The following is a 25,961-nucleotide window of genomic DNA, read 5'->3' as shown; positions in this document are numbered from 1 at the left end:
CTTAACAGACACTGAAAAAGCCATCTTAGTAAGAGGATTAAATTACAACTTCCAGGATGCAGACAAAGATTTCTTAGCAGCATTAGAAACAACACTGAAAGACAACCAACTCTCAGAAGAAACCCAGCAAACTATCAGACAGACAGTCGCACCAGCATTAAGCAGGAAAAAGGAAGTAAACACACTCTATACACAAGGAAGGAAAGTATTAGAAAGACTAAAAAAAAGATAAAAACATTGCTATGCTACCTGCAGGCAAAGGACGCTTGACAGTTATTTTAAATCAAAGAGACTACATTGAGAAAGTGAACATACTACTTGCATATACAAACACTTACCAACAAATGGCAATAGACCCAACCCCACAACTAGAGAACCGAGTCACAGCGCTACTCAAAAGAAACTTCAGAAATCTGGAAAAATAAATAAGATCGACTTCCAAACAGTGAAACCAGACGGATCCAATATGCCATGCTTCTACAGATTACCCAAAATTCACAAAGCAAGAGCCCCCCTCAGACCCATAGTCTCGCTACCTGGAACACCAACTTACAGGTTGACCAAGGACACCAAAGACTAAAACACTTGGTAGAAGACTCACACCACTCCAAACACTCCACCCAAGAATTCCTGAAGACTGTCAAAGATACCAAGACATAAGAGGATGAAATAATGGTCTCCTTTGACGTAACAGCCCTGTTCACATCCATCGACATCAACCTGGCCAAGAAAACACTGACTACACTATTAGAAGAATCAAAGACACATATACCAAACACCATTAATTTCATCAGTAAGGACAGTATCGTCAAGCTAGTGGATCTATACCTTACCATCCACTTCACCTTTCAACAATAAAACCTACAAACAAACAAACAGAACAACCAAGGGGTCTCTGATATCAGGGTTCTTAGCAGAGGCAGTAATGCAGAAACTCGAACAAACAGCTCTGCCAATCATCCAACCCAAATTTTGGGTCTGCTATGTGGATGACACGTTTGTCATCACTAAACATTAGAGGAAATCTTCAAGACCAACAATAATACCCTTTACTGGCGTAAAATTCACTAAAGAGGAGGAATGCAACAACAAACTGCCATTCCTAGATGTCACAGAGCGAACAGCCAATGGGGAACTCCAAACCAGTGGCTGCAGGAAAACAACATATACGGACTAAGTATTGAACTACAGAAGCAATCATCCCAACATCCACAAACAAAGCTGCATTAGGACATTATTTCAACGACCCAGCACACACTGTTGCACAGAGGAACTATGATGAGCAGAGGAAAATCACCTATACAGTGTATTCAAAAAGAACGGGTACCCAATGAACACTATCCACCGATTTCTCAGCAACAAATCCAAACAAGCAGACAAAACACGTCCAGAAACCCTAGCCACTCTCCCCTACATCAAAGACATCTCAGAAAATGATTGCCAGACTACTCAGATCTCTTGGCATCATGGTAGTCCACAAACCCACCAACACATTAAAACAGCAACTAATGAACTTGAAAGACCCTATACAGACAACAAGCAAAACTAACATCTACAAAATACCGTGCAGGGACTGTAACAAACACTACATTGGACAAACGGGCAGAGAACTAGGCACTAGGATAAATGAAATCAACTAGCCACAAAATGACATGACCCACTCTGAATAGTATCCTTACATACAGATGAGGAAGGATACCACTTTGACTGGGACAATACATCCATCCTAAGACAAGCCAAACAGAGACACGCACGAGAATTCCTAGAAGCATGGCATTCCAACTGGAACTCTATCACAAACACATTGACTTGGATCCCATTTACCATTCCCTGAGAAAAGGAACCAGAAATGATGTCACCATAGGAAATGACCTCACCAACTCCAGGAAACCCAAACACATAAATAGAAAGCAGGCTTTACCAGTGCTTCATCCGGAAGCTCACTGTTGATACCTAGTATGATGACAAAACATTTGAAAACAAACCTTCCAGCTCAGTGAACAAATCTGTTGAGGCTTTCTGCAAAATTAAGCATACCTTGCTTTGTCCAACTATTAGCTTTTTGAATCCAAAAGCAAAAGCAAATAAACTGCAATTAAGTAGCACCTCTCTGCAGGACATTGTAACTCTCACAGCAAATGAAGCAGCTTTGAAGTTTAGTCGTTGAAATGTAGAGAATCGAGACAGGTCATTTTCGCCCAATCAGATTCCAAAATCAGCACTGAAACAGATAACCAAGGTAATTGATGGTGTTGGTTAAGCAATAAGTATTGCCTTGAGAGTGTCTTGAGTTGTGTTTGGTACTGTATTGAAAGTATCAACCTGGATTATTTGCTCAAGTGTTTGAGTTGAGGCATAAATATACAACCCAGACCCCTGCAAGAGTGATTTGACTGAGTGATGTTTAAGAAGTATATTTTCTAATTAAAATTATGTTTAATTTTGTTTTAGTTTGTCCTGACCTTAACTATTGTTCCCTCTAATTTCCCTTTGCTGCACCCAGTCAGTTTATGGCTCAGTATGGTTTCTTAGAAATTGTCACACCATGTGTGCATTTTTAAGGGACCGCTGCTTTATATACAGCCTGTTTGCACAGCCTAGAGGCAATATTCATCATTAACACTTGACTGTCTAACAAATCTATAATGAAATCTAGTCCCCTTTACTGTTTTAATAGTACATTATTCCTTTTATTTCTCATTTTTTAAATCTCTTTCAGCATTGACAAGATCACCAAGGTGTCTTCTCCTGTGCTGGTAATTCATGGCACCGCAGATGAGGTGATTGATTTTTCCCATGGCCTTGCAATGTATGAGCAATGTCCAAGAGCAGTGGAACCTCTCTGGGTCGAGGGAGCAGGACACAATGACATTGAGCTTTATGCACAGTATGTGGAAAGACTGAAACAGTTCATAGATCACGAGATATCCATCTCCTGAAAACTATTGTAAGGATGTTTTCTCAGTAAATGTGAATGGAAGAACTGTGACGTAATTTGCACATGGTTTTAACTGGATAACTAATTTTCAACATTACAGAAGCTACCAACTTTCAGGCTGAGTTATTTAAAACAATGAACAAAAACTTTTTTTATAACAGGAAAATTCATGTGATTCATATACCTTGCACATGAAATAATGTTCATCTACTGTAACTTGCAAGCAGTTTTGAATGGTTATCAATCCTGTCATTCTGTTTTGTTTGTTCCATTTCTTGATTCATCAGAGGTATAGAATTTTGTTTTAATATTTGCCACAATTATCTGTTTTGAGTATTGTAACTAGTTCATAAAATGGATTTTTTTGTTTGATGCAGCATGACATGTCATATTGGTTGTGGCTTTGTAGATGAAGGACCAACCCAATGTTAAGAAAGTGATTAAAATGTTTGTCGCATTCTTAGTATTTCTAACATTGCCTCAAAGTACTGTTCAGTATTTGTAAAACTCAGTGAGTTTGGAAATACATTTTCCACTTATTTGCTAAAGAACACAGTTCTTTTGTAAATGTTCTTAATATTCCAATACACGTGGAGGTTTTTTTTCCATGTTAAAAATGTGATACAATACCTCAAGTACATCCCTGATGGTGCAGAATATGGCGTGTAGCCATAAACTATTTTTCACCAATGTGTACATTTATGAACTATTTTGACTGTTTTAAAGTTTCAATGTATATTGTTTTTCAGGGTAGGTAATATAATACTTTTCAATTGCAATTCCTAAAATAACTGTTATCTCTTCATAAATTGCAGTGTTTGTATATGGTGTCTTGCAAGGTTATAGAAATATTTTTTGTTTCAAAAATGTTGAGATTAGATGTGATAACTGCCTAATTTGTATGTTTTAAATGGTGAAATGTGTTTTATTTGTGAGTATAACTATTTTTATTCTTGATTGCTTAACAACTTCTTAAAAAATCTGTTACCATTTAAATTTCATAAATTTCCACATCTGTATTTTGTACAGTAACAGATGTAATTTAATTTTAGTTGCAATAACCAGTGATTTGACGTTATGATTGTGACACTGGAATTACATTGAAATGTACATAAATAATGCAAGACATGAGGAATAACGTAACTGGACAAACAAATCAAAGCCTTAAATGTACTGTAAGCCTCTGCTGTATATTTGGTTTCAGTAGTTCATTGTTGTAAGTTGCAGGTAGGCGACAATGCGTAGCAATGGAATAAAGGATGCATGGAATCTAGGTTTGGAATTTACATTAGAACTGTTTGCATACAGTAAAAAGCCAGAAGAAACAATGTCACACAATTTCAGAATGTCACGTGATGTGATCAGTCAAAAAATGTGACTTTAAAATCTGATTAAACATTGAATATACTGTCAAAAGTTGTCTTTTTATTAATTGTACAGTTCTTTTTCCAATTTCTTTGATTTCTTTCGAAAAGCAAGAAAATTGTATGAATTTTCTTGTGTAACTTTTTTTCTTTTACATTTGAGCTCTGATGTATCCACAGGTAGAGGAGTAGCTCGGGGAAAGACTTGCACAGTTGTCGGCAAAGAGCAGGGATTCTTTTCAAGAGCTACTTTAATTGTAATGGGCTGAATAGCTGTCTGTACTGTACTGTCTTCTCCAGTTCTCTGGGCAAAGGCAGGTCCTTAATGATTACTCACTGGCCAATGACAAAGTACTGAGATTTTGACTTTGCAACAGTTTGAATACAGAGACAGGTCTCATATCTACTTTGGACAGAACCCCTTGGTAATCTGATCCATGTTCTAACTAACTGGTCCCTTTTTAGGGCAGTACGGTGGCTCAGTGGTTAGCACTGCTGCCTCACAGTGCCAGTGACCCAGGTTTGATTCCATTCTCAGGCAACTGTCTGTGTGGAGTTTGCACATTCTCCCTGTGTCTGCGTGGGTTTGCTCCAGGTTCTCCAGTTTCCTCCCATAGTCCAAAGTTGTGTAGGTTAGGTAAATTGCCGTAGTGGCCAGGGATGTGTAGGTTAGGTGCATTCGTCAGGGGTAAATGTGGAGTAATGGGGAATATGTTTGGGTGGGATACTCTTCGGAGGGTTCTTGTGGACTTGTTGGGCTGAAAGGCCTGTCTCCACACTGTAGAGATTCTATGATTCTATTTTATGATTAACTAAAATCCCTGACATTTAAATAATGAGCTATTTTCACATGCTTACTGAATACTCTCCTCCAGTTTGCAAAAGTGATAGGGGTTGATGAGGACAATAGACCTACTTCCCCATGGTTCCATTTGATCCTGTGGTATTTTCAATGTAGGGGCAAGCCATGGTAATTACACAGTATAGGGCTTGGTGGAACCAGCATTTCCTTTGCATTTTCCTATTCCAATCCTTCCAAATGTTAGGAAGAGCATCCATTTCAAGAAGGATTCAAGCAAGCGAGTCAGTAAATAACCAGAAGATCAAAGGAGATAAATTATTTTTTTCTTTCTTAGATAGGATCATTGTAGACTTTTTAGCTGCTGCTTTTTGTCAGTGCTGAACCTTTCTTCCAAATTGCAGCTGTAGCTATATTCCCACAGCTGGAGTACCTGCAATAAAAATGTATTTGTCTCAACTTAAAATCTGAATCCAGAAATACGGGTGGAAAATTGGCCCCTAAATGTGAAGTTTCGAGTGAGTCTTCAGTGAATCTGAATTGAACTTTCATCAAGTTGCAGCTTCCTCTAAACCTTTAGAGTGGGCTGCTCAATGTTAAATCTTCATTAACTCTGGGTGACCTGAAAACAGCTTATTCATAGCTGTGTTCCTTGTCAAACTGGAAGTGTTCAGGGATTAAGCTTGAATCTGATTGAGAACTTTGACTTGCCTGCTTTAATGAACAAAGTTAAACAACTATATTGGTTATGCTGATGTGATCCAGCAACCCATTGCTTGAATAACAAAATCCCTGTCACAGTGTGTACATGTACTGATTGTCTACACTGTAGATCCAGAACAGCTCGTATCTCATGACTATTGGCCAGTAACAAAATAATGAATGACAATTTCCAATAAGTCTTTTATGGTTTGTTTTGAAAACCTATTTAAAAAGTCATCCTTATGTAGATGTTAAATGGCCATTTCGATAGCAATTGTTTGACATATGATGACCTAAAAATAAAAACAGCTAATGTTTGGAATGGCTTTTCAACATTGGCACAAGTTTGGAAAATACTAATGTTGTCTTAGTTAGAAATTCTTTAAACAAATTCATTACTCCCTGTATTTGTGTATAATTCACAATCTTCTAGGATTATAATGTTGCAAGTAGAATGCACAAACTAAAAGTAATGAACAGAACTTGTCTGTTAGCCAGAATTGATGTCTATTAGCTAAGATCTTTCTGGTTACCCCAGTGGATTGCTTTTTGATGTGAAACTTTTTAAGTCAACAGTCAAATAAAATGGTGCTGTCTTAATACCTTGGTAGAAAATGAATAATGACTTACAACATTTTAATTTCCTTTCCTTACTGCTGTTCAGACTTGAAGACAGCCAGAAATTACATATACGTCCTTCAAAGCATGTTATTCAGTCATCAGGTGATTCCAATTCAGATTTCTCACAGTACAGCTGTCACCTTCCTTACATTACATATCCAGCTAAAAGACAAGCCTCCATATCAGTTCCTAACTAAGTGAAGCTACCAGGACCTGGAAATGTGACAGACACTGGTGCCTTGAAATTGCTCTGTAAGATACCAGTCAGAAATGTTTCATTTGAAATTACAAGTTCCTTTTCAGGAGTTTCAGCCTGTTGATCTTAAATGGTTTAGGGCCTTATCAAAATGGTAGAGGAATATTCCCTTTGTATAATTTCAAGGCTGGAGTTTTCGTTTAAAATGTTTGGTGAGATTCACTAGTTGGCACAAGTGATCACTATCTTTGGAAATATAAAGCAGCTGATTGTCTAGGGCAGGTAAAACCTAGTTAGTGTTTTGATGAGAATTACAGTTGTAGAGGTCTGCAGCACAGAAAAAGGCTCATTGAGCCCATGCCAGTCAAAAACAAGCACCTAGCTATTCCAATCACATTTTCTGGCACTTGGCCTATAGCCTGGTACACCTTGACACCACAAATACATATCAAAATCTACTTAAATATTATAAGCATTTCTGCCTCTACTACCCTCACAGATACCCTCTGGGTGGAAAAAATATCTTCGTGTCTCTTCTCAACCTCTTGCCCCTTAAATCTATGTCCCTAGTCACGAAGGGAAAAAGTTCCTCTTTGTCTACTGTCTCTGTGCCCCTCACATTTTTATATATCTCAATCATGTGCCCCGTCAGTTTCCTTTGCTCCAAGGAAAATAACCCCAGTCCATCCAATCTATCCTCATAACTAAATTTGTAACTCTTCATAACTGTGTCGTTGTGTTCTTGAGGGTTATGTAGAGTTCCCAAAATTTTGATAGTTTCCTGCCAAAGTCCAGTGCCATAATCCACAAAAAAAAACTGTTTGGGTAGTTTGTGGTGAGCAAGTTTGAAACACAACTGAGATGGAAACTATTAGCTTCTACAAGATTTCAAAATCTGATTGACTTGTATTCGGTGTAATTCCTGTGACATTTAAGATTTTTTTTCCAGTTGCATCACTTGTTATGGTTTAGTCACACACATTTGTTAGGAGCTGTACCCTATTCACTTTAGGAAGTGGTTCTATCAATAGCTGCAAGGTTTGGACACTTGTGCAAATAATCAGTGTTTTCTTTACATTAAATATCGCTTTTCACAATTCCCGAGCATCACAAAAATGCAGGCGCTGAAGTAGTTTTCAGCTATTGTTGTCAGAGTAAAATATGGCAACCAATATGTGTACAGCAAGGTCCCACAAATAGCTACAAGGTAATGACCGAACAGAGTGACTGAAACTGGGGGACTTAGTCTCTAGATCGAGGATTTTAAATATTTAGGAATGAAATGAGAAATTTCTTCACTCCGAGGGTTGTGAATTTGTAGAATTCTAGGGACTTGTAGATTACTTTAATCTTGAATATAGTATATGTTTGCGTGTGTGAGATAGATGGGTGGAGATTGGTGTGTGTTGGAGAACTAGAGCAGGATGTCAATATGTGAAGTGATTGAGAGGCAGGGAGAGGTTAAATCAAGTAAGTTTAATGAGAACAGGCAGGGCTGAAAATGTGTTGCTGGAAATGCGCAGCAGGTCAGGCAGCATCCAAGGAACAGGAAAATCGATGTTTCTGGCATAAGCCCTTCTTCAGGAACCTCTCCTGTTCCTTGGATGCTGCCTGACCTGCTGCGCTTTTCCAGCAATACACTTTCAGCTCTGATCTCCAGTAGTCCTCACAGCAGGGCCAAGTTAATAAACATGGTGGGTCTGAAATGTATTTATTTTAATGCAGGGCATATAACGGATAGGGATGGGATTTGAGTTTATACTGTCTGATTATGAGACATGGGTGGTAACACTGAGCCAAGGTTTCTCTTACAGCAAGAAAACATCAAGACACTTAAAACTGTATCCACTACATCATTTGCTTTCTTGAATCTAACTCTGTCAGTATTCATTTGCTCCCATTCCTCACTGTTTATTCAAACCCAAGTTCATGAGTATTCATTACTCTCACCAAAACCAAATGTTCATCTTTTCCTAACTCTTCACTGCTAATTCCTCTCCAATGATTTCTGTGCCAATTTCCAAAACTATATCCATTGGTTTGTATCCATTTTGCTCAAATAAAACTCCTTAAATTAATGAATTTTGATCTCCAGTAGCTCAGAATTTCTCTAATTTCATTAAGTTCATTTGATATCGATATAACCCTCTAAACTTGATAACTGTCTAACTTTTCAACTTTCAGTCATGCATAAGTAAACCTATTAAGTTTTAATTTCCTCATTGAAAATCTGATCTTGGCAACCTAAACTTCTCATTTTTGCTCAAATCTGGTATTTTGTTCATAACATCTGCATTGTTAGTCAGTGTCTAGGACATCTTGCATTTGGCAAGTTCTGCTTCATATACTTAATTTTTCACCATCATATGATATTTCATCATAACTGTAGTGATTCAATTTCCCCTTATGTTACTTTCTGAGCTTTAACTGATTCACTGATTACCCTCAATTAATTTTCTATTAGCTCAGGATAACCCTACATTGTTCAAAATGTTACTGACAAACCTAAAGTCCTGAAAGGACTTGACAGAGCTGATGCTGAAAGTATGCTTCTTCCTATGGGAGCGACTCGAACAACAAAGTGACAAAGTTTACAAATAAGGTAAGAATAAGGCCTTTAAAACGAAGGAATAGGAGAATTCTTTTCTCTGGGTGTTGACAGTATGTGGAACTCTCTTCAAAGAACAGTGGAGGTGGTTGAAAATCTTTATAGTAGACTAAGATAACTCCTCGATTAACAAGAGTGTCATGAGTATAATAGGTAGGCTGGAAAGTAGAATTGAGGCCCATAGTTAGGTCAGCTGTGATCTTAATGAAATGGTGGAATAAATTCAAGTAGTTGATTAACCTATCGTTCCTCCCAATTTGTCAGCATGAAGGTCAGCTCCCCCCCCCGCCTTGTTCTTTCTTCAAACTAATGATTCCAATTCTCCATTGTTCAACTCTCTATTCTGTTTCTCATGAGTATATTTTATATTAATTAATGTCTTTCAGATATAATAATTAAGCATACAACCTTTATTTCTCTTTCAACGCACTGAGTGGTACAGTTGCTCAGTGGTTAGTACTACTGCCTGAGCATCAGGGAGCTGGGTTTGATTCCAGCCATGGGTGACTGTCTATGTGGAGTTTACAAATTCTCCCTGTCTGTGGGTTTCCTCCGGTTTCATCCCACAGTCCAAAGATGTGCCAGGATAGAGTGGGAAACTGGGTCTGGGTGGAATCCGGTTCAGAAGGTTGGTGCAAACTCAATGGGCTGAATGACCTCTTTCGAGTGTAGGAATTCTGTGATTCCATTGGTTGAATTGTTGGAATATTTGTAATATATTGGTGGGGAGATTTGCCAGTTCTATTTTGGGAGCCTGTAAACTTTTAGGAAGCTCCCACCTCCCTTCTCTAAACAAGTAAGGGAAGAGAGGGTGAGGAGTTACATTTTTGATTAAGGCAAACATTACTCCTGTAATTAGAGAAGATGTTTCTGGGGATCATTTAGTGAAATTATATGGATTAAAATAAAGGGATGAGATTGTACTGTAGGCCCCCAATAGTCAGAAGGAAATTGAGAAGCAAGTATCTAGGAGATCTCAAATATATGTAAGAAAAATAAAGTTGTAATAAGGAATTTTAATTTTCCAAACATTGACTGGGACTGCCATAGTGTTAAAGCTTTAAATGGCTAAGAACTTGTTAAATGTGTTCAAGAAAATTTTCTTTATCAATATGTAAGTGTTCCTACTAGAGAATGGTCAAAAGGTGATCTTCTTGTGGGAAATAAGGCAGGACAAGTGACTGAAGTGTTAATAGGGGAATACTTTGCGATGAGTGATCAGATTTTTATTAGTTTTAAAATAGTTATGGAAAAGGATAAGTCTTCCATAAAAGTTAAACTTCTTAATTGGAATAAGGCAAATTTTAAGGGTATGACACATGAAATTTTCAAAAGTTGATTGGAGTAGTCTGTTCGCAGGGAAAAGCATGACTGACAAGTGCGATGCCTTCAAAAATGTGATAATGAGAATTCAGAGGCATTGTGTTTCTGTTAGAGTGAAAGGCAAGGCTGGCAAGAGTAGGGCACAATGGATGAATAAAGATATTGATGTTCTAGTCAAAAATAAAAGAATCACATATTGGATATAGACAACTGAGATCAACTGAACTGCTTAAAGAGTATAAAGAGTGTAGGGCTCTTTAAGAAGGAAATCAGGAAGGCAAAGAGGGGATATGAGATTGCCTTGGCAGATGAAGTTAATGATAATCCAAAAAGAATCTACTTTGTAGGTAAAGGGACGGCTGGAAAATGGGAAGCCTTCAAAAATGAGATAACGAGAGTTGAGAGATAGTATGTTCTTCACGATTTTTGAGAAGATTTGTAGCTCAGGTTGATGATAAGTATGTAAGTTAGCTCGCTGAGCTGGAAGGTTTTTTTTTAAAGAGGTTTCATTACCATACTAGGTAACATCATTAGTGAGAGTGTCCGGTGAGGTGCTGGTGGTATATCCCGTCTCTCTATTTATAGGTCTTGGTTTCTCAAGGTGGGTGATGTCATTTCCAGTTATTTTTTTCAGGGGAAGGTAGATAGGGTCTAAATCGATGTGTTTACTGATGGAGTTCTGGTTAGAATCTGATGCCACTAAGAATTCTCGTGCGTGTCTTTGCTTCGCCTGTCCTAGGATGTGTATGCGCTCCCAATCAAAGTGGTATCCTTCTTTGTCTGTATGTATAGAAACTAATGACTATACATACAGACAAAGAAGGACACCACTTTGACTGGAACAACACACATATTCTCGATTAGGTGAAACAAAGACACGCACGAGAATTCTTAGAGGCATTGCATTCAAACCAAAACTCCACCAATAAACACATCAACTTAGACCCTATCTACCTTCCCCTGAAAAAAAGAACTGGAAGTGAGATCACCCACCTTAAGAAACCAAGACCTATAAAAAGAGAGGTGGGGCATACCACCAGCGCTTCACCAGAGACTCTCACTGATGATACGGCCCTTAAAGATCAGCAAGGTAGCCTACGTGTGGAACCGCTGGAGATTGGGGAGATACTAAACGAATATTTTGCATCAGTGTTTACCGTGGAGAAGGACATGCACGATATAGAATGTGGGGGAAATAGATGGTGACATCTTGAAAAATTTTCATATTTCAGAGGAGGAGGTGCTGATGTCTTAAAATGCATAAAGGTGGATAAATCCCTGGGATCTGATCAGGTATACCCTAGAACTCTGTGGGAAGCTAGGAAAGTAATTGCTGCAATACTTGGATCATCAATAGTCACAAAGGAGGTGCTGGAAAACTGGAAGTTGGCTAACGTGGTGCCATTATTTAAGAAAGATGGTAAGGAAAAGCTAGGTAACTATAGACCGGTGACCTGGTGGGCAGGTTGTTGGAGGAAATCCTGAGGAACAGGATTTACATGTATGTCGAAAGGCAAGGACTGACTAGGGATAGTCAACATGGCTTTGTGCGTGGAAAATCATGTCTCACAAACTTAATTATGTTTTTTGAAGAAGTCACGAAGAGGATTGACGGACAGAGCGGTGGACGTGATCTATATGGACTTCAGTAAGGCGTTCAACAAGGTTCCTCATGATAAACTGGTTGGCAAGGTTAGATCACATGGAATACATGGAGGAAAAGTCATTTGGATACATAACTAGCTCAAATGTAGAAGCCAGAGAGTGGTGGTGGAGGGTGCTTTTCATACTTGAGGCCTGTGAGCAGTGGTATGCCACAAGGATCAGGACTGGGTCCACTGTTTTTTGTCATTTATATAAATTATTTGGATGTGAACGTAGGAGATATAGTTAGTAAGTTTGCAGATGATACCAAAATTGGAGGTGTAGTGGACACAAAGACAAAGACAGTTATCTCAGAGTACAATGGGATCTTGATCAGATGGGGCGGTGGGCCAAGGAGTGGCAGATGGAGTTTAATTTAGATACATGTAAGGTGCTGCATTTTGGAAAGGCAAATCAGGGCTGGACTTAGACACTTAATGGTAACGTCTTGGGGAGTGTTGCTGAACAAAGACACCTTGGAGTGCGGGTTCATAGTTCCTTGAAAGTGGAGTTGCATATAGATAAAATAATGAAGAAGGTGTTTATTATGCTTTCCTTTATTGGTCAGAGTCTTGAGTTTCAGAGTTGGGAAGTCATGTTGCAGTTGTACAGGACATCGGTTAAGCCACTTTTGGAATACAGTGTGCAATTCTGGTCTCCCTCCTATAGGAACGATATTGTGAAAATTGAAAGGATTCAGAAAAGATTTAAGGATGTTGCCAGGGTCAGAGGGTTGAGCTATAGGGAGAGGCTGAATAAGCTGGGGCTGTTTTTTCTGGAGCATCAAAGGCTGAGGGGTGACATTATAGAGCTTTATAAAATCATAAGAGGCATGGATAGGGTAAATAAACATGGTATTTTCCCTAGGCAAAAATGAGGATTGCAGATGCTGGAAACCAGAGTTTAGATCAGAGTGGTGCTGGAAAAGCACAGCAGGTCAGGCAGCATCTGAGGAGCAGAAAAATCCATGTTTTTTTCCCTGGGCTGGACGAGTCCAGAACTAGAGGGTTAGGGTAAGAGGAGAAAGATTTAAAAGGGACTCAAGGGCAAATTTTTCATGCAAAGGGTGGTGTGTGTATGGAATGAGCTGCCAGAGGAAGTGGTGGAGGCTGGTTTTAAACATATAAAAGGCATCTGGATGGGTGTAGGAAGGGTTTAGAGGGAAATGAGCCAAATGCTGGCAAATAGGACTAGATTAATTTAGGATATCTGGTCAGCATGGACGAGTTGGACCGAAGGGTTTCTTTCCATGCTGTACATCTCTATGACTATGACACTATTAATATATTTAAGAGAAAAGAACAACGAGAGAAGAGAGTAAGGCATCTTAAATGTCAGTGGGTTCATCTTTGTGTTGAAGGCAGCTGAGAGGGTGATTGGTAGATGAAGGTGGTGGTGAAGGTGATAGGTTGGAGAGAAGGGTGGAGTGGATTGGTGGGAAGGAAGGAAGATGGACAGGTAGGAAAGAGGGTAGTGCGGAGTTGGAAAGTTGCATCTGGGATAAGGTGGGGGGAGGGGAAATGAGGAACCTGGTGAAATCTACATTGATCCCATGTGGTTGGGCAGTCCCAAAGCAGAAGATGAGGCGTTCTTCTTCCAGGCGTCAGGTGGTAAGGGTTTGGCGATGGAGAAGGCCAAGGACCTGCATATCTTTGGGGAAGTGGAAAGGGGAGTTAAAGTGGTTGGCCATGGAGTGGTGTTTCATGCAGGTGTTCCGGAGATGTTCTTTGAAGTGTTCTACAAGTAGGCATCCTGTCTCCCCAATGTAGAGGAAACCACACCGGGAGCAATGGATACAGTTTAACGTGTGTGGAAGTGCAAGTAAATCTTAGCTGGATGTGAAAGTCTCCTTTGCGGCCTTAGATGGATGTAAGGGAGGAGGTATGGGCACAGGTTTTGCAATTCCTGCGGTGGCAGGGGAAGGTGCCGGGATGGGAGGGTGGGTTAGTGGGGGGCTTGGACCTGACAATGGTCTTAACGGAATGCAGATAGGGGTAGGGAGGGAAATATACCTCTGGTGGTGGGGTCAGTTGTAGGTGGCGGAAACGGCAGAGGATAATGCGATTTATCTGGAGGTTGGTGGGGTGGAAAGTGAGGATGCGGGTTCTGTCCTTGTTGTGGTTGGAGGTGTGGGGTTTGAGGGTGGAGTGCGGGAAGTTGATGCAAATTGTAGTTCATTCAATCTCTATTTCCGACTAGGCAGGCCCTGGTCTTTGGATGATCTAGATACTTAAACGTTGAAGAGGCCTTGTTTAGTGAAGGATTCTCAGTGGCTGCGGTGTTCCTCACTTAAATTTCCAGGAGCTTGGTTGTCAGATGAACCAGCAGCTGGAACAGACTGGGGGGAGTTTTTCTTTCTGTTGGGCTCTCCTGCTTGGATAGTTCATTATTCCAACTGCTTTGATGAGCTACTTCCAAGGCTTTTGGTGGAACTCTCATCATCTTCCAGCGTATTTTAAAAGCTGATAGAAAATACTGCTGTCTCATTAGATTAGATTAGATTAGATTATTTACAGTGTGGAAACAGGCCCTTCGGCCCAACAAGTCCACACCGCCCCGCCGAAGCGCAACCCACCCATACCCCTACATTTACCCCTTACCTAACACTACGGGCAATTTAGCATAGCCAATACACCTGACCTGCACATCTTTGGACTGTGGAAGGAAACCGGAGCACCCAGAGGAAACCCACGCAGACACAGGGAGAACGTGCAAACTCCACACAGTCAGTCGCCGGAGGTGGGAATTGAACCCGGGTCTCTGGCGCTGTGAGGCAGCAGTGCTTGCCACCGCGCAGCCCACTGATTTTTTTTTTAGATCTTATTTATTTGATCTTTCACAGAAAGTCCTCCTCTGAATAAAGTGGTGATTATGTTGATTACCCATCCTGTCTTGTTGTTTAACATCTTGAGAGATAGACAACAACAAAGATTTTGACTGTTTCAAACTCTTTTACTTTGATAATACTTTCCTGGATTGATTTCGGGGGGGAGGGGGGAATGATTTGTATCAGTCTCTACTGTTCTTTTCCTGAGGCAATAGTTGTTCTAATCCACAAATGCGAATTATTTGCTCCTCAACCATCTTTTAAAGTCTTTTGTGACCAATTTTGAAATATAATAATAATTTGAAGTTCAGAACGGGTATACTGCATAAGACAAGCTACAAATTCCACTTTACACCCTCCCCATTGCTAAAGATGATTCCGATACTTTCCATTTCCCTTTCATACCAACAGTTGCATTCCCTGCCCCCCCCCCCCCCCATCCCAAGTTCTAAATCTGTGTAAAACATTAGCCTATCCACAACTTCAATACTACTCCATATCTGGGAAGGTACCCCTCATACCTTTTACATCCTTCGAGACTGCAGATTGGAAACAAACAAACAGAAATTGCTGAAGAAACTCAGCAGATCTGACAGCATCTGTGGAGAGAAAGCAGAGTTAACTTTGCAGGTCTGAAGAAGGGTCACTGCACTTGAAAGGTTAACTCTGCTTTCTCTCTACAGATGCTGCCAGACCTGCAGAGTATCTCTAGTGATTTTTTAAAAAATTTGTTTCGTATCTCCAGTGTCTGCAGTCCCTTGTTCTATTTTGTTGAAAAGGAATGTTATTCCCTCAACAACTTGTCTCACTATTAAATTCTAACTTGCAGTCCTTCTGTTGTCTCGGTTTATAAACAGAGGCCAGAATCAGTTGCTGCTCTGAGGAACAGGAAGCTTGGTAAACAGGAGAACCTATCTGTGTGCCTGATAGAATGATGTGACAGGCAGGCCCTTGGCATTCACAATGCTACCAGATTCCAGACTGAGTGAGACACCAAAACATCTCAACACCATTGTAGGTTATCCTCTGGTGTCTGGGAGCCTGGGGTTTCCTCATGGCTGGGGCATCTTTGTTACCCTGCATTGTATTTCTGTATCTGTGACTGCATGGTAGTTGACATATTCACCTTATCATTTATTGGTGGTGTGATCCTGTGTGTATTGCACATACTACTATCACAAAAGGTGCTGTTCAGACAAACTCACGGCATCAGTGCCAGCAGAATTGGGATATTATCTGTATAACACGTTACATTCCTGCTACGTATAGCACCCGAGGGGCAAAATGCTGCTGGTCCTCAGTGCATCAAGTCCATATTGTAAGCTACAAGCATTTGTATGTTGGCAGGGACTCCCACATGCCTCTCTGACATGTTGTCGTACAACACTATCATTGCAGACGTAAGCAAGACATTGACTGACTCTGCTGCAGATGCTGCTCAGACAGCAGCCTCAGAGGGATGCTAATCAGATGAACATTATCTGCTCGGCTGCCAGATGTCCCAAGCCTCTGACTTTACAAACGATGCCCAAGGTTTAAACCTTCATGTCAGGGTGGTCAGAAATGACATTATGAATGAGGTGGCAATCAATGTTGTATCCATCATCTGAACCTGACTGGGAACAAGGTGTGGCACCCTTAAATCCACACAACCATTGCAGCAACTAGCAACATCATCAATGTACAGTTTCTGTCAATAAAGTGAGATGAAACATATATTTGCAAGAGTGTTTCTTCTATGTAGTGATAAACACTCGTGCCATCATTCGACCTTTAGAAAGCTTGATCTTTCTTTTCTACCCACTATGTTGAGGTGCAGCCACATTGTGGTGGCGATTGCCTGTTCTGAGCCATTCCCTGTTGATCTGAGGCCTGAAGAGCTCTAACCTGCTGAGGGTCTCCTACACAGCTACATCCTCCATCAGGCCTGTCACACGCAATGGGGTCAGTGGTACAGGAAACGTGGAGTGACAGGGCTCCCTCGCTATCCCCTTCTAAGCTCGAAAGATCTAGTTACATAACTCTCAGAGGAAAAAAATTCTCCTCCTCTCAGACCTAAAAGTTAACATCTAGTTTTAAAAGAGTGTCCCCTAGTTCTGGATTTACCCTCTCCACATTCATCCTATCAAGGCTTTTCATGATCTTAAAAACTAACTAAATCTGCCCTAACTCTTCTAAATTCTCCTGGAACAGTTGGAACTGGGGGTGGAGTTGGAGGTGGGAGTGGAGGAAAGCTATCTCCTTTTGAACTTGCTTTGAGAACCTGCAATGAAGAACAGAAATAAATAATTGATGTCTAAACATAATCTCTTTTCTAAACAATGTTGCAGCCTTACTCCTGTATGTCCATTTGTCAAGAGTAGGCAGGAGGTTTCTCAGGGTGGCTGAGAAACTTTGTTCTCTCCATGTGCACAGGCTCAGTCCTGATTCTCCCTCTGGTATAGCAGGGATTCCTCCACCAGGCCTTGAACACTCCTCAATATTAGGAGTGATTTTCTCCTGTGACCAGGCAGAATGATTGATTGTCATTTCCAATGTTCTGCACATGCCTATGTCAGCTCATAGGGAGGACCAAGTCCACCCCAGTAAGTGCTTGACAGCCACACCCTCCTGAAATGGGTACCACACAAGCAACATGAAATAGTTTCCACATTCAATCTACATGTGGCATCTGTGGCTAAAGATTGCAACTCTACTGTCTGACACCCTACCGGACTTGCACAGTCACAGTCCTGGACACCTTGGAGAGTGTCACTTTCCAGTGATTACGTAGGGCCACTTACCCTTTCAGAGCACAGCAATTTGTTCACCCTCTTTCTACACTGGAGCCAGGTTCTGGAGTGGGTCCTACTGCCACTAACTTGCCAAGTCTGCTCAGGACAGAGGAGAGAGCCTCCTGCTGCCAGCACCAGGAAGCAGCATCTCCCAATTTTTGTGAGCAACCTGGCAGAGAATGTGAAGTGAGGAAATGCTGAACCATGGGACCTCTGGTTCTCTGCCTGCTCTGAGATGTCTCCCTGATAGCAGAATTGGATTTTCACAGGCATGAAAGATCCAAGTATTCCAATGAAAGCTGTTGTGTCACTGGTGCTGCAGGATTGAATGCCTGTCCAAGTGCATTTTAAAAATGGTGTCTGCACCTTCAACCCTGTGCAGTAATGGTGGACCTCTTGACCCCCCCCATTACCCATTGCGTGAGTCATTGTATTACTTGACCGTGTGTAGCTAAAGGGGCTGGTCACTACTTGGCAACACATGAATCCCAGCACCTCCTAAATGGAAGCATCGGTCTCTGATAAACCCACTCCTCTTCTTCACATCCTCCCCATGTTTCAACTGATGCCCAGTTAAATCAAAGATACCAAAACTTCTTATCACTTGCTCGCTTTCCTTGCAGTCCAGGCATTTCAAACTCAAACTTTGTGTCATCTATTCATTATTACCTCATTTACTTTACCATTCTATCTTCTCTTTCCAGTTCTGGGTTTGCTGTGATAAGCTTTTCTCGATTTCTGAATGGAAATACCTGCATTCTATTCAAAAGTCCCATCTGAAATATCTCCTGTCTAACCTATTGTGCTGAACTTTCTGGGCCCTGTGGTGATAGCTAAGGAGAACGAAAAGCCAGGAAATTGGGAGTTGAGGGGGGGAGGGAGGGTAGTGCACAGCTACATGGGGACGATTCTCCCCTTTAGCCAGGTGGGTTACAGCTGGCTCCATGCAGGAGGTGGGATACTTTATACTTTACATTTCAGAGGTTCCAGTCAGGGGTGTTTCTACAGTTACCTTTCCATTTAGATAATGGCAGGTCTACTCTTCCCTCCTCTCAACCAAACACAGAGGCCAAAAACTTCATTGAACCACTTGCTGTCTCCAGGCTGCAAGGAGGATGTTACATTAATGCAACAGCTAGGAGTGATCCAGTAGAGGAATTTCCCTTCCATCCCACTTGCTTATTATTTGAGATGCACTTGCAGTCCCCAACTAGCCTGCAAATAACACACCTCCTCCAGTGAGGCTGCCATGACTAAGGAGCCCTCTTGTTGTTTTCATACAACGGCAAGTTTAGATGCAACAATTCAGGAGGCTGGTTCTGGCAAGATTGTTCAGAAGTATTTTGTAATACTGGCTTGATCCTGCCATAAGTGTAACGAAGTTGGCTGTAATACCCAGCCTAATTATTAGTGACAAATTGTCCGTGCTTCTCTTGAGATTTGGAATGAAGAGCACAATAGTCAATCAGTCAAGAATGCAATTTCTCCTGCAGTTTGTATCCCTCACGAAGCCCTTTTCTGTAAGATATCTTAAGGGTAAGGACCCTTTTGTACTTTGAGTCAAGAAACCATATCAAATGCCTCAATATTAGATCCACCTTGAGAACAGGATAACCCTCTATATTTCAATAACTATAGAAAACCATTTGTCAAACAAAGCCTGTATTATGATGCCACATGTTCTGGCTGCAATGAACATGATTAAGTAATTCCCCGGAAACTGTGCCTTTGTAGCTGTAAATTATAGTGATTAGTTTTATGCATAAAACTATCTTCCACTCAATGCATTCAGCTGGAAAAATAATCCTGCTTTTATCGGGGGGCTGCACATGGGCTATGTCTGCTGTTGTAAGAATTGTTTAAATTAAGGGTTTTCTGTGCAAGTAGAATCTAATTAAATATAGGGTTTTCTCATTAAAATGACTCTATTTACATAGAGACTCTGTTTCAACACTCTGTTAGTCCCAAACTCCCTCCAATTCATTGGCGGAAGTATTACCAAAACCATCTTCCAAATGTTGGTTCACGTTATAGTGAGAGCCAGTTTTCAAATGAGCTCATGCACAGCATTCCTAGAAGATGCAACTATTGTGCCTTCTAACATAAAAATGATATGGAGGAATGGGCTTGTTAGTTTGAGACAACATTACCGTGTGGAGTCTATTATAGTTCAAATGTGAAAAAGAGGACTACAGCATATTTTCTAGATGGAGATTGATGTTGTCACCTAACATAAACTGAACAGACATCCAGTTTATTCCCAGCACCAAATTGGTGTTAACTCATTCTGAAGTCACCAATGAAGGCAGCAAATGCTGGCTTTTATAACAAGGATTTGAGTATAGAAGTAAAATTGGTCTTTCTTAATTTATATAGAACCTTCTTACCCATAGAAAGATATACCTGCCATAGAGGGAGTGCAACTAAGGTTTATCAAATTCACCCAGGATGGAAGGAATGTATTATGAGGAAATATTAAACAGACTGGGTCTATATTCCCTGGAGTTTAGAAGATTGGGGAACATTCTTACATGAATCAACCCAGTAGAAACACAAAGGATGTTTCTCCTGACTGGAAGAGAATCTAGAATCAGAAGATACAGTCTCAGAATGAAGAGCAAGTCATTTAGTTCTGAGGTAAGGAGGAATTTCGTCCCTCACAAGGTGGGCAGCCTATGGAATTCTCTGCTCCAGAGGATGTGGAGGCTCAGTTTTTTGTTTGTCGAAGACAGAGATTGATAAATTTTTACATATTAAAAAATTTAAGGGAAATATGGATAGTTTCAGGAAAATGGTGTTGAAGTGGAAGATTGGCCAAAAACTTTTTGAAGGATGGGGCAGGCTTGAAGGACTGAATGGCCCTCTCTTGCTTCTTTTTCTGATCATGAATGGTGATTGAAGGGTATTGATTGATTAAATATCTTGAGCACATTAAAAAGTCTTAAGCTGACATATTGCATTTGGTAGTGTGGTGCTGGAAAAGCACAGCAAGTCAGGCAGCATCCCGAGGAGCAGGAAAATCGATGTTTCAGGCAAAAGCCCTTATTCAGACATTTGCCCGAAACATCGATTTTCCTGCTCCTCGGCTGCTGCCTGACCTGCTGTGCTTTTCCAGCCACACACTCTCGACTCTAATCTCCAGCATCTGCAGTCCTCACTTTCACCATGATGCATTTGGTAGCCCACCTATTTCTGAGCCAGAGAGTCTGGGCTCCAAATCTTACTCCAGGATCTCTTGACGATAGGACTGTTCACGTCTTCAAGCAGGTGCTAATCTCAAGTAAAGTTTTTCCAATGCTTCAGACGTTCTCCAAGGACGGAAAACATATGAAGATCTGCAAAGAATTAAACAGAGCCTTCTGGGAGGCTGGAGTAGTTATGGAGGAGGCAAACATATTATTGTTCCGTCCTGTAAATAAATGTTGCATTTAGTGAAATGTTGACATCTGGTTTCTTTCTTCACCATCTGACTTCAGAATGAGTTAGCACTGATTTGGTGCTGGAAATAAACTGGATGTCTGTTCAGTTTATGTTAGGTGACAACATCAATTTCCATTCAGAAAACATGCTGCAATCTTCTTTTCCAAGTCTGAACAATAATAGACTCCACAAGGCAATGTTGTCTCAAACTAGCAACCCCATTCCTACACATTGTTTATATGTTAGAAGGTACAATGGTTGCTCATTCTAGTAATGCTGTGCATGAGGTCATTTGAAAACTGGCTCTCACTATAACATGAACCAGCATTTGGAAGACGATAACACTGGAAATTTTGGTGACATTTCAGCCAATGAATTGGTAGGAAAATCCTTGATGTCAATGACTCCTGAACAAGGATGCCCCAGTGGGATGTCATTGGAGGTTGGGCAGGGGAAGGCTCTGATAGCATGGAAGAGGGGAAAATGCATTGGGACACATGGGTAGAGAGAATGGCACAGGAGGGGTGGAATGGGATTAGGGGATGGCAAAGAGTGGTGAGGATGTGAGAAGAATAAATGGAAGGGAGGAGGAGGAGGAGGAGGGGGGAGGAATATGGCATGGCAGAAATGAAGAGATTCAAAATAGTATATTTACAATACAAGATACTTGAGCTCAGAGCTATTCCGGTTGTCTGCTGGTAATATCAAACAGCTGGATTAACTACCTCCGAGCCATGATTGATTTGGACTAAACACTCCCTAAATGACAGTAATCCCCAGGGATCTGCCCTGGGGATTATTGCAAACACCTACAGCCCGGGGGGGTGAGTGACGGCGGCAGTGGGAGCGAGGCAGCCTGACTCCTCCACCCTCCCCTCTCTCTGTCTCTGCCCCTGCCCTAGCCGCCGTCACTGAAGTGCAGCCCCGGACTGAGTGTGGGTATCCCCCCCGCAGGCACCAATCGGCCCCAGCTCGTTGATTTGTTTTTTTCAGGCGGCTGAGGTTGAGAAGGCGCTGGGTTGGCCGTTTCAGCTGAAGGAGGATTCCTGGCCCCGGTGCGGTGGAGGGGAAACTGGTCCTGGGTTCTCCGGCCGCTGCCACGTGGATACTGTCCAGGCACCGGCCACAGTCCAGAGGGAGACAAGCCCGGGGGGGAGGTGGGGAATGGAGAGCCGGGCAGTGCTGACCTCCACCCAGCAGAGAGCTGCACCTTCCACCAGCCCACTGTCTGTATCCACAGAAAATCCTCAACCTTCACCAAATTCATCGCGTGTGAGCACTCCCAGCTTTTGTTTTAGAAAATGCAAGAATGCTGTTAAATCTATTACATCAGCAAAGTAAGACAAAAATCCAAGTGACAAAGAACTTCTTCAGCTCATGGATATCATTCAGCGTTTTAAATAGTTCCACCTCATTGGAAAGCCCCAGGGAAATGTTTGCAGTGTCTCTTCCAGAGTTTTGCAACAATTTAGATTTATTTTAAATGGCAGATTTAATCTCCATATTCCTCCTTTTATTGGTGTGGATTTAACGACTTCAGCAATGAAAATTCCTTCCAATTTTTAATTGGAGTAACCGCATGTCAATTCTTTCCAATTTCTTTCTATCAAGCAGAAAATGACAGATCAGTTGCCCCCACCCTTGGGCGAGAAAGTTTCACAGTCTTATCCAACATTATTAGAAATTTAAGAGTATGTAATCTGCCAAATAGATTCCCAGTCGCAGACTTGCCTTGTAAAAAAAAACCATCAAAACAAATATTTTTTTTAAAAAGGCTAAAATTGAACAAGTGGAGTTTTGTTTCCATTGATGACTCCAGCTAGTTTGACGAGATCATTGCTGGAGCTGACGAATTTGGACATGGTTCCTTGGGATGTTCCCCAGAACTGCAGCTTGTGTAAGCGGGAGACAGGCTGGAGGGCAGACACCGAACATCCTCTATTCGAGTATTAAAAATTGATATAAGGACCCAATCCTCAAGGCTGACCTCTGATAACAATCCACAGCCAGTAAGGTAAGCGAGACTTTGTAGGTCTTTGTAACCGGGATGGGGACCCTTTCATAATAAATTAGAGCTCTTCATAAGAAACAGAGTTCAACTGGGGGAAGTGGGAGTTTTGTTTTTAAAACGCCTTAAATGAGATTTTGCAGAGTTAAGAAGGAACTCACTCGGCCAAGTCGAAGTTTTAGAAATGTATATTTATCCAAGTTGGCCAGTGTAACGGCAACAGGTAAAAATTCCTCCTACGCTTTGCCGATCAGTTTAATTGGTGACATTTAGAAAAGGACGGAGCTACAGTTTGGTTTCTGAACTCTGCTGTTAATTGGGTTTGTAGTATCTAATTAGCAGCGCATCTAATTCGCTGTTACAGCCTGAAGTGTTAACTTGTCAGGGGTTTTGTTTTTGGTGTTGAATTAGTCCTGACCGCGTTAATTAGACCGTGAGGTGATTAATGGCCGGCCCGAGGGGGAGAGGGCTAGCCGTGTAGATTGCCCGAGTGGCCATCACCAGGCAAGTTAGTACCGGCCTGAGGCAGGTACCCCCCCCCCCCCCCCCCCCCCCCGGGAATGCACCTAACAGCACCACACCCCTCTGCCCTGTTGTTGCCCGAAATTTCGATGGGCGTAAATTTGGATTTTTTTTTTCGCCACTTGTATTTTCTAATTCAGATTTCATCCCGTTCACCCCTCAAATCACATGGCAGATGCTGATACTTGCAAGTCTTCAACTAACACAGTTACCTCCGTTCCTCTCGAAATATTCAGCTTCTGAGAAGGTAAACTGCGGTTTAAAAGGACTCTACTTTTAAGGAAATAAGAAGTAGGGTGAAGAATGGCGGGAAAGTGGGGCTTGATGGAGAAGATGAGGAAAGATGGGTGCTTGGGGTGGGGATAAGGTGGGAGGGATGAAATGAGCAGCTATTGAAGATAATTAAGGCTCGGGTGGGGACTGATTTTGTTGACTTGCCAACATTTAACTCCCTCAAATGTGGGAGTTGCCACCCATCTTCAACAAACTGTTCCAATGCAGAAAGGGTCTTCTGATCTGTCATCTTTGCACTGGCTCTCTATATGAGCATTTCACTCAGTACCATGCCCCCAGCACCTCCCTACACACTTTTCAGGGCCAATGCCCCGGTGTCAGAGTGCAGAAATTTCAACATCCCTTGAACAAACATTTTTTAAAAATCACAAATACCTCCTAGTACACTGCTGCGTTGACGTGGGGCTACAGAACCTGCTGAACTTCTGATTGGACCAAAGGCATTGGGAATCTGCCAAGGATGGCAAGCACAGAGACAGCTGGTTAACAAGCCCCCTGTGGGAATTTAAATAAGGAAATACAAGGTGGGTCCGGAGAAGGTTTGAGTGATTCAGGAGAATAGCCAAGTTGAGGGAAGGGAGAGATAGAGGTGGAAACCATGTAACATCTAATAACGAGGGAAAAAAAACCCTGGGAACTTGGCAGCCAATAGACATAGTCTTGGGCTACCACATTGGGCATGACCCAATAGGGGATCCTCGCCCCAATCATCAGCTGTTCCCTCCCTGTAGTCCTAGTGGCTGTAATGCAGCTTCCTTTGCCAGTGCTTAATGTTCAAGTCATTTTCAGGGTGCACACAGTGACCTTGTGTTTGCAAATATTAACTCTGATTTACTGATCTCATTTGCAGATTGGAAATGAAAACTGACAAGAACATCAAGGCCCAATCTGCTGTCAAGGACATTTCCACTAGCTGCTCATCAGAGAGGTTTCCACAATGTAGAATAACACAGGCTGTTAATTTGTGGCCTTCTTTACAAAAGCATTTGTTTTTTCAAAGTAAGCCACCTGTGTGGCAGGCACCCCTACTGACTCTTGCATCTGAGGATAGACTTTGTGGGAAAAGGACATTTGGCCCAGGAACACCGAAAGCGTTCACGTATCACCTACTGCTTTTTGTAGTTTTTCTTTTAGTTTTACCAGGTCTGCTGCACTGTGATGGCAAGAGTCAGTTATCCCAAGGAAAAGGTTCAAAAGGTAAGCTAGCCAGTTCTCTTAAAATGGAGCCATATATCTTTCCCATGAGCAGGAAAGATAGTGATCTGAAACAATTAAAAAAGGTGGAAGATAATGTAAATCTAAAGAAAAGTACATAAGTGTAAAGAATATTGCAAATTAAAGGAATTTGAAGTGACTCAATGGACAGCAAACAAAGATTGTTAGTAGCATGTAGATCCTTCAAAAATAGTGGGATTGTATTGCAAACGAAAGATTTATGTCAACCTTCACCATGGAGGAAAAGAATCATCTAGGTTAAAAACAAAGCAAGAGCTGAAACATATTAAGTGAATAAGAAACTATTGAAATTGATAATGGTGTAAGATACTGACAAAGCTCCAGGAGCTGATGGTTTCCACCCCAATGGGTTAATTGAAATGGTTGGAGAAATTGCAGATGCTTGAGTCATAACCTTCTAAAGCATGTTTGACTCAGGAATTGTTCTTTTTAGATTGGAAAATCTCTCTCAATTACTTAAGAAGGGTGACTGAGAAAAATTGTGGAGCTATTAGTTTAGGTTTGAGGAATAATTGGAATCTACAAAGAAGGAGAACAAGAGTGATTATTTTGAGGAATTTGACGTGATTAAGCAGAAGCAGTAGGGGTTTCTGAAATGTAATTGTGGCTGTTGAGCCTGATTTGATTTATTGAGGAAGTAACTAATGTTCTAGAGAGAGGAGTGTCAGTGAATGCAGTTTACATG

The 25,961-nt window shown here is 41.3% G+C and overlaps 2 protein-coding genes across 5 annotated transcripts in view; both read left to right on the top strand.

Moving 5' to 3' along the window:
- The window catches only part of abhd17c (abhydrolase domain containing 17C, depalmitoylase), a 72,880-nt gene extending 68,526 nt beyond the window's left edge, over positions 1 to 4,354 (top strand). Inside the window, exon 3 of the mRNA XM_072564820.1 lies at positions 2,720 to 4,354. Coding sequence (XP_072420921.1) covers positions 2,720 to 2,939 — 220 coding nt within the window. The 3' untranslated portion in view covers positions 2,940 to 4,354. The remainder of the gene's footprint in view (positions 1 to 2,719) is intronic.
- Positions 4,355 to 22,087: 17,733 nt separating this feature from the next.
- Positions 22,088 to 25,961, top strand: part of LOC140468793 (cell surface hyaluronidase CEMIP2-like) — a 151,982-nt gene continuing 148,108 nt past the window's right edge. For 2 of the 4 annotated variants that reach the window (XM_072564817.1, XM_072564816.1), the window contains exons 1-2: positions 22,089 to 23,230; positions 24,891 to 25,237. In XM_072564817.1, the coding sequence (XP_072420918.1) occupies positions 24,898 to 25,237 (340 nt within the window). In that variant the 5' untranslated portion in view covers positions 22,089 to 23,230; positions 24,891 to 24,897. Of the gene's footprint in view, positions 23,231 to 23,972; positions 23,994 to 24,890; positions 25,238 to 25,961 lie in introns of those variants that run through there. The other 2 variants (XM_072564814.1, XM_072564815.1) reach the window with 2 other exon arrangements.

This window comes from Chiloscyllium punctatum, chromosome 48 (genome assembly GCF_047496795.1).
Source record: "Chiloscyllium punctatum isolate Juve2018m chromosome 48, sChiPun1.3, whole genome shotgun sequence".
Taxonomy (NCBI): domain Eukaryota; kingdom Metazoa; phylum Chordata; class Chondrichthyes; order Orectolobiformes; family Hemiscylliidae; genus Chiloscyllium; species Chiloscyllium punctatum.
This window is presented reverse-complemented; position numbering and strand designations above follow the sequence as displayed.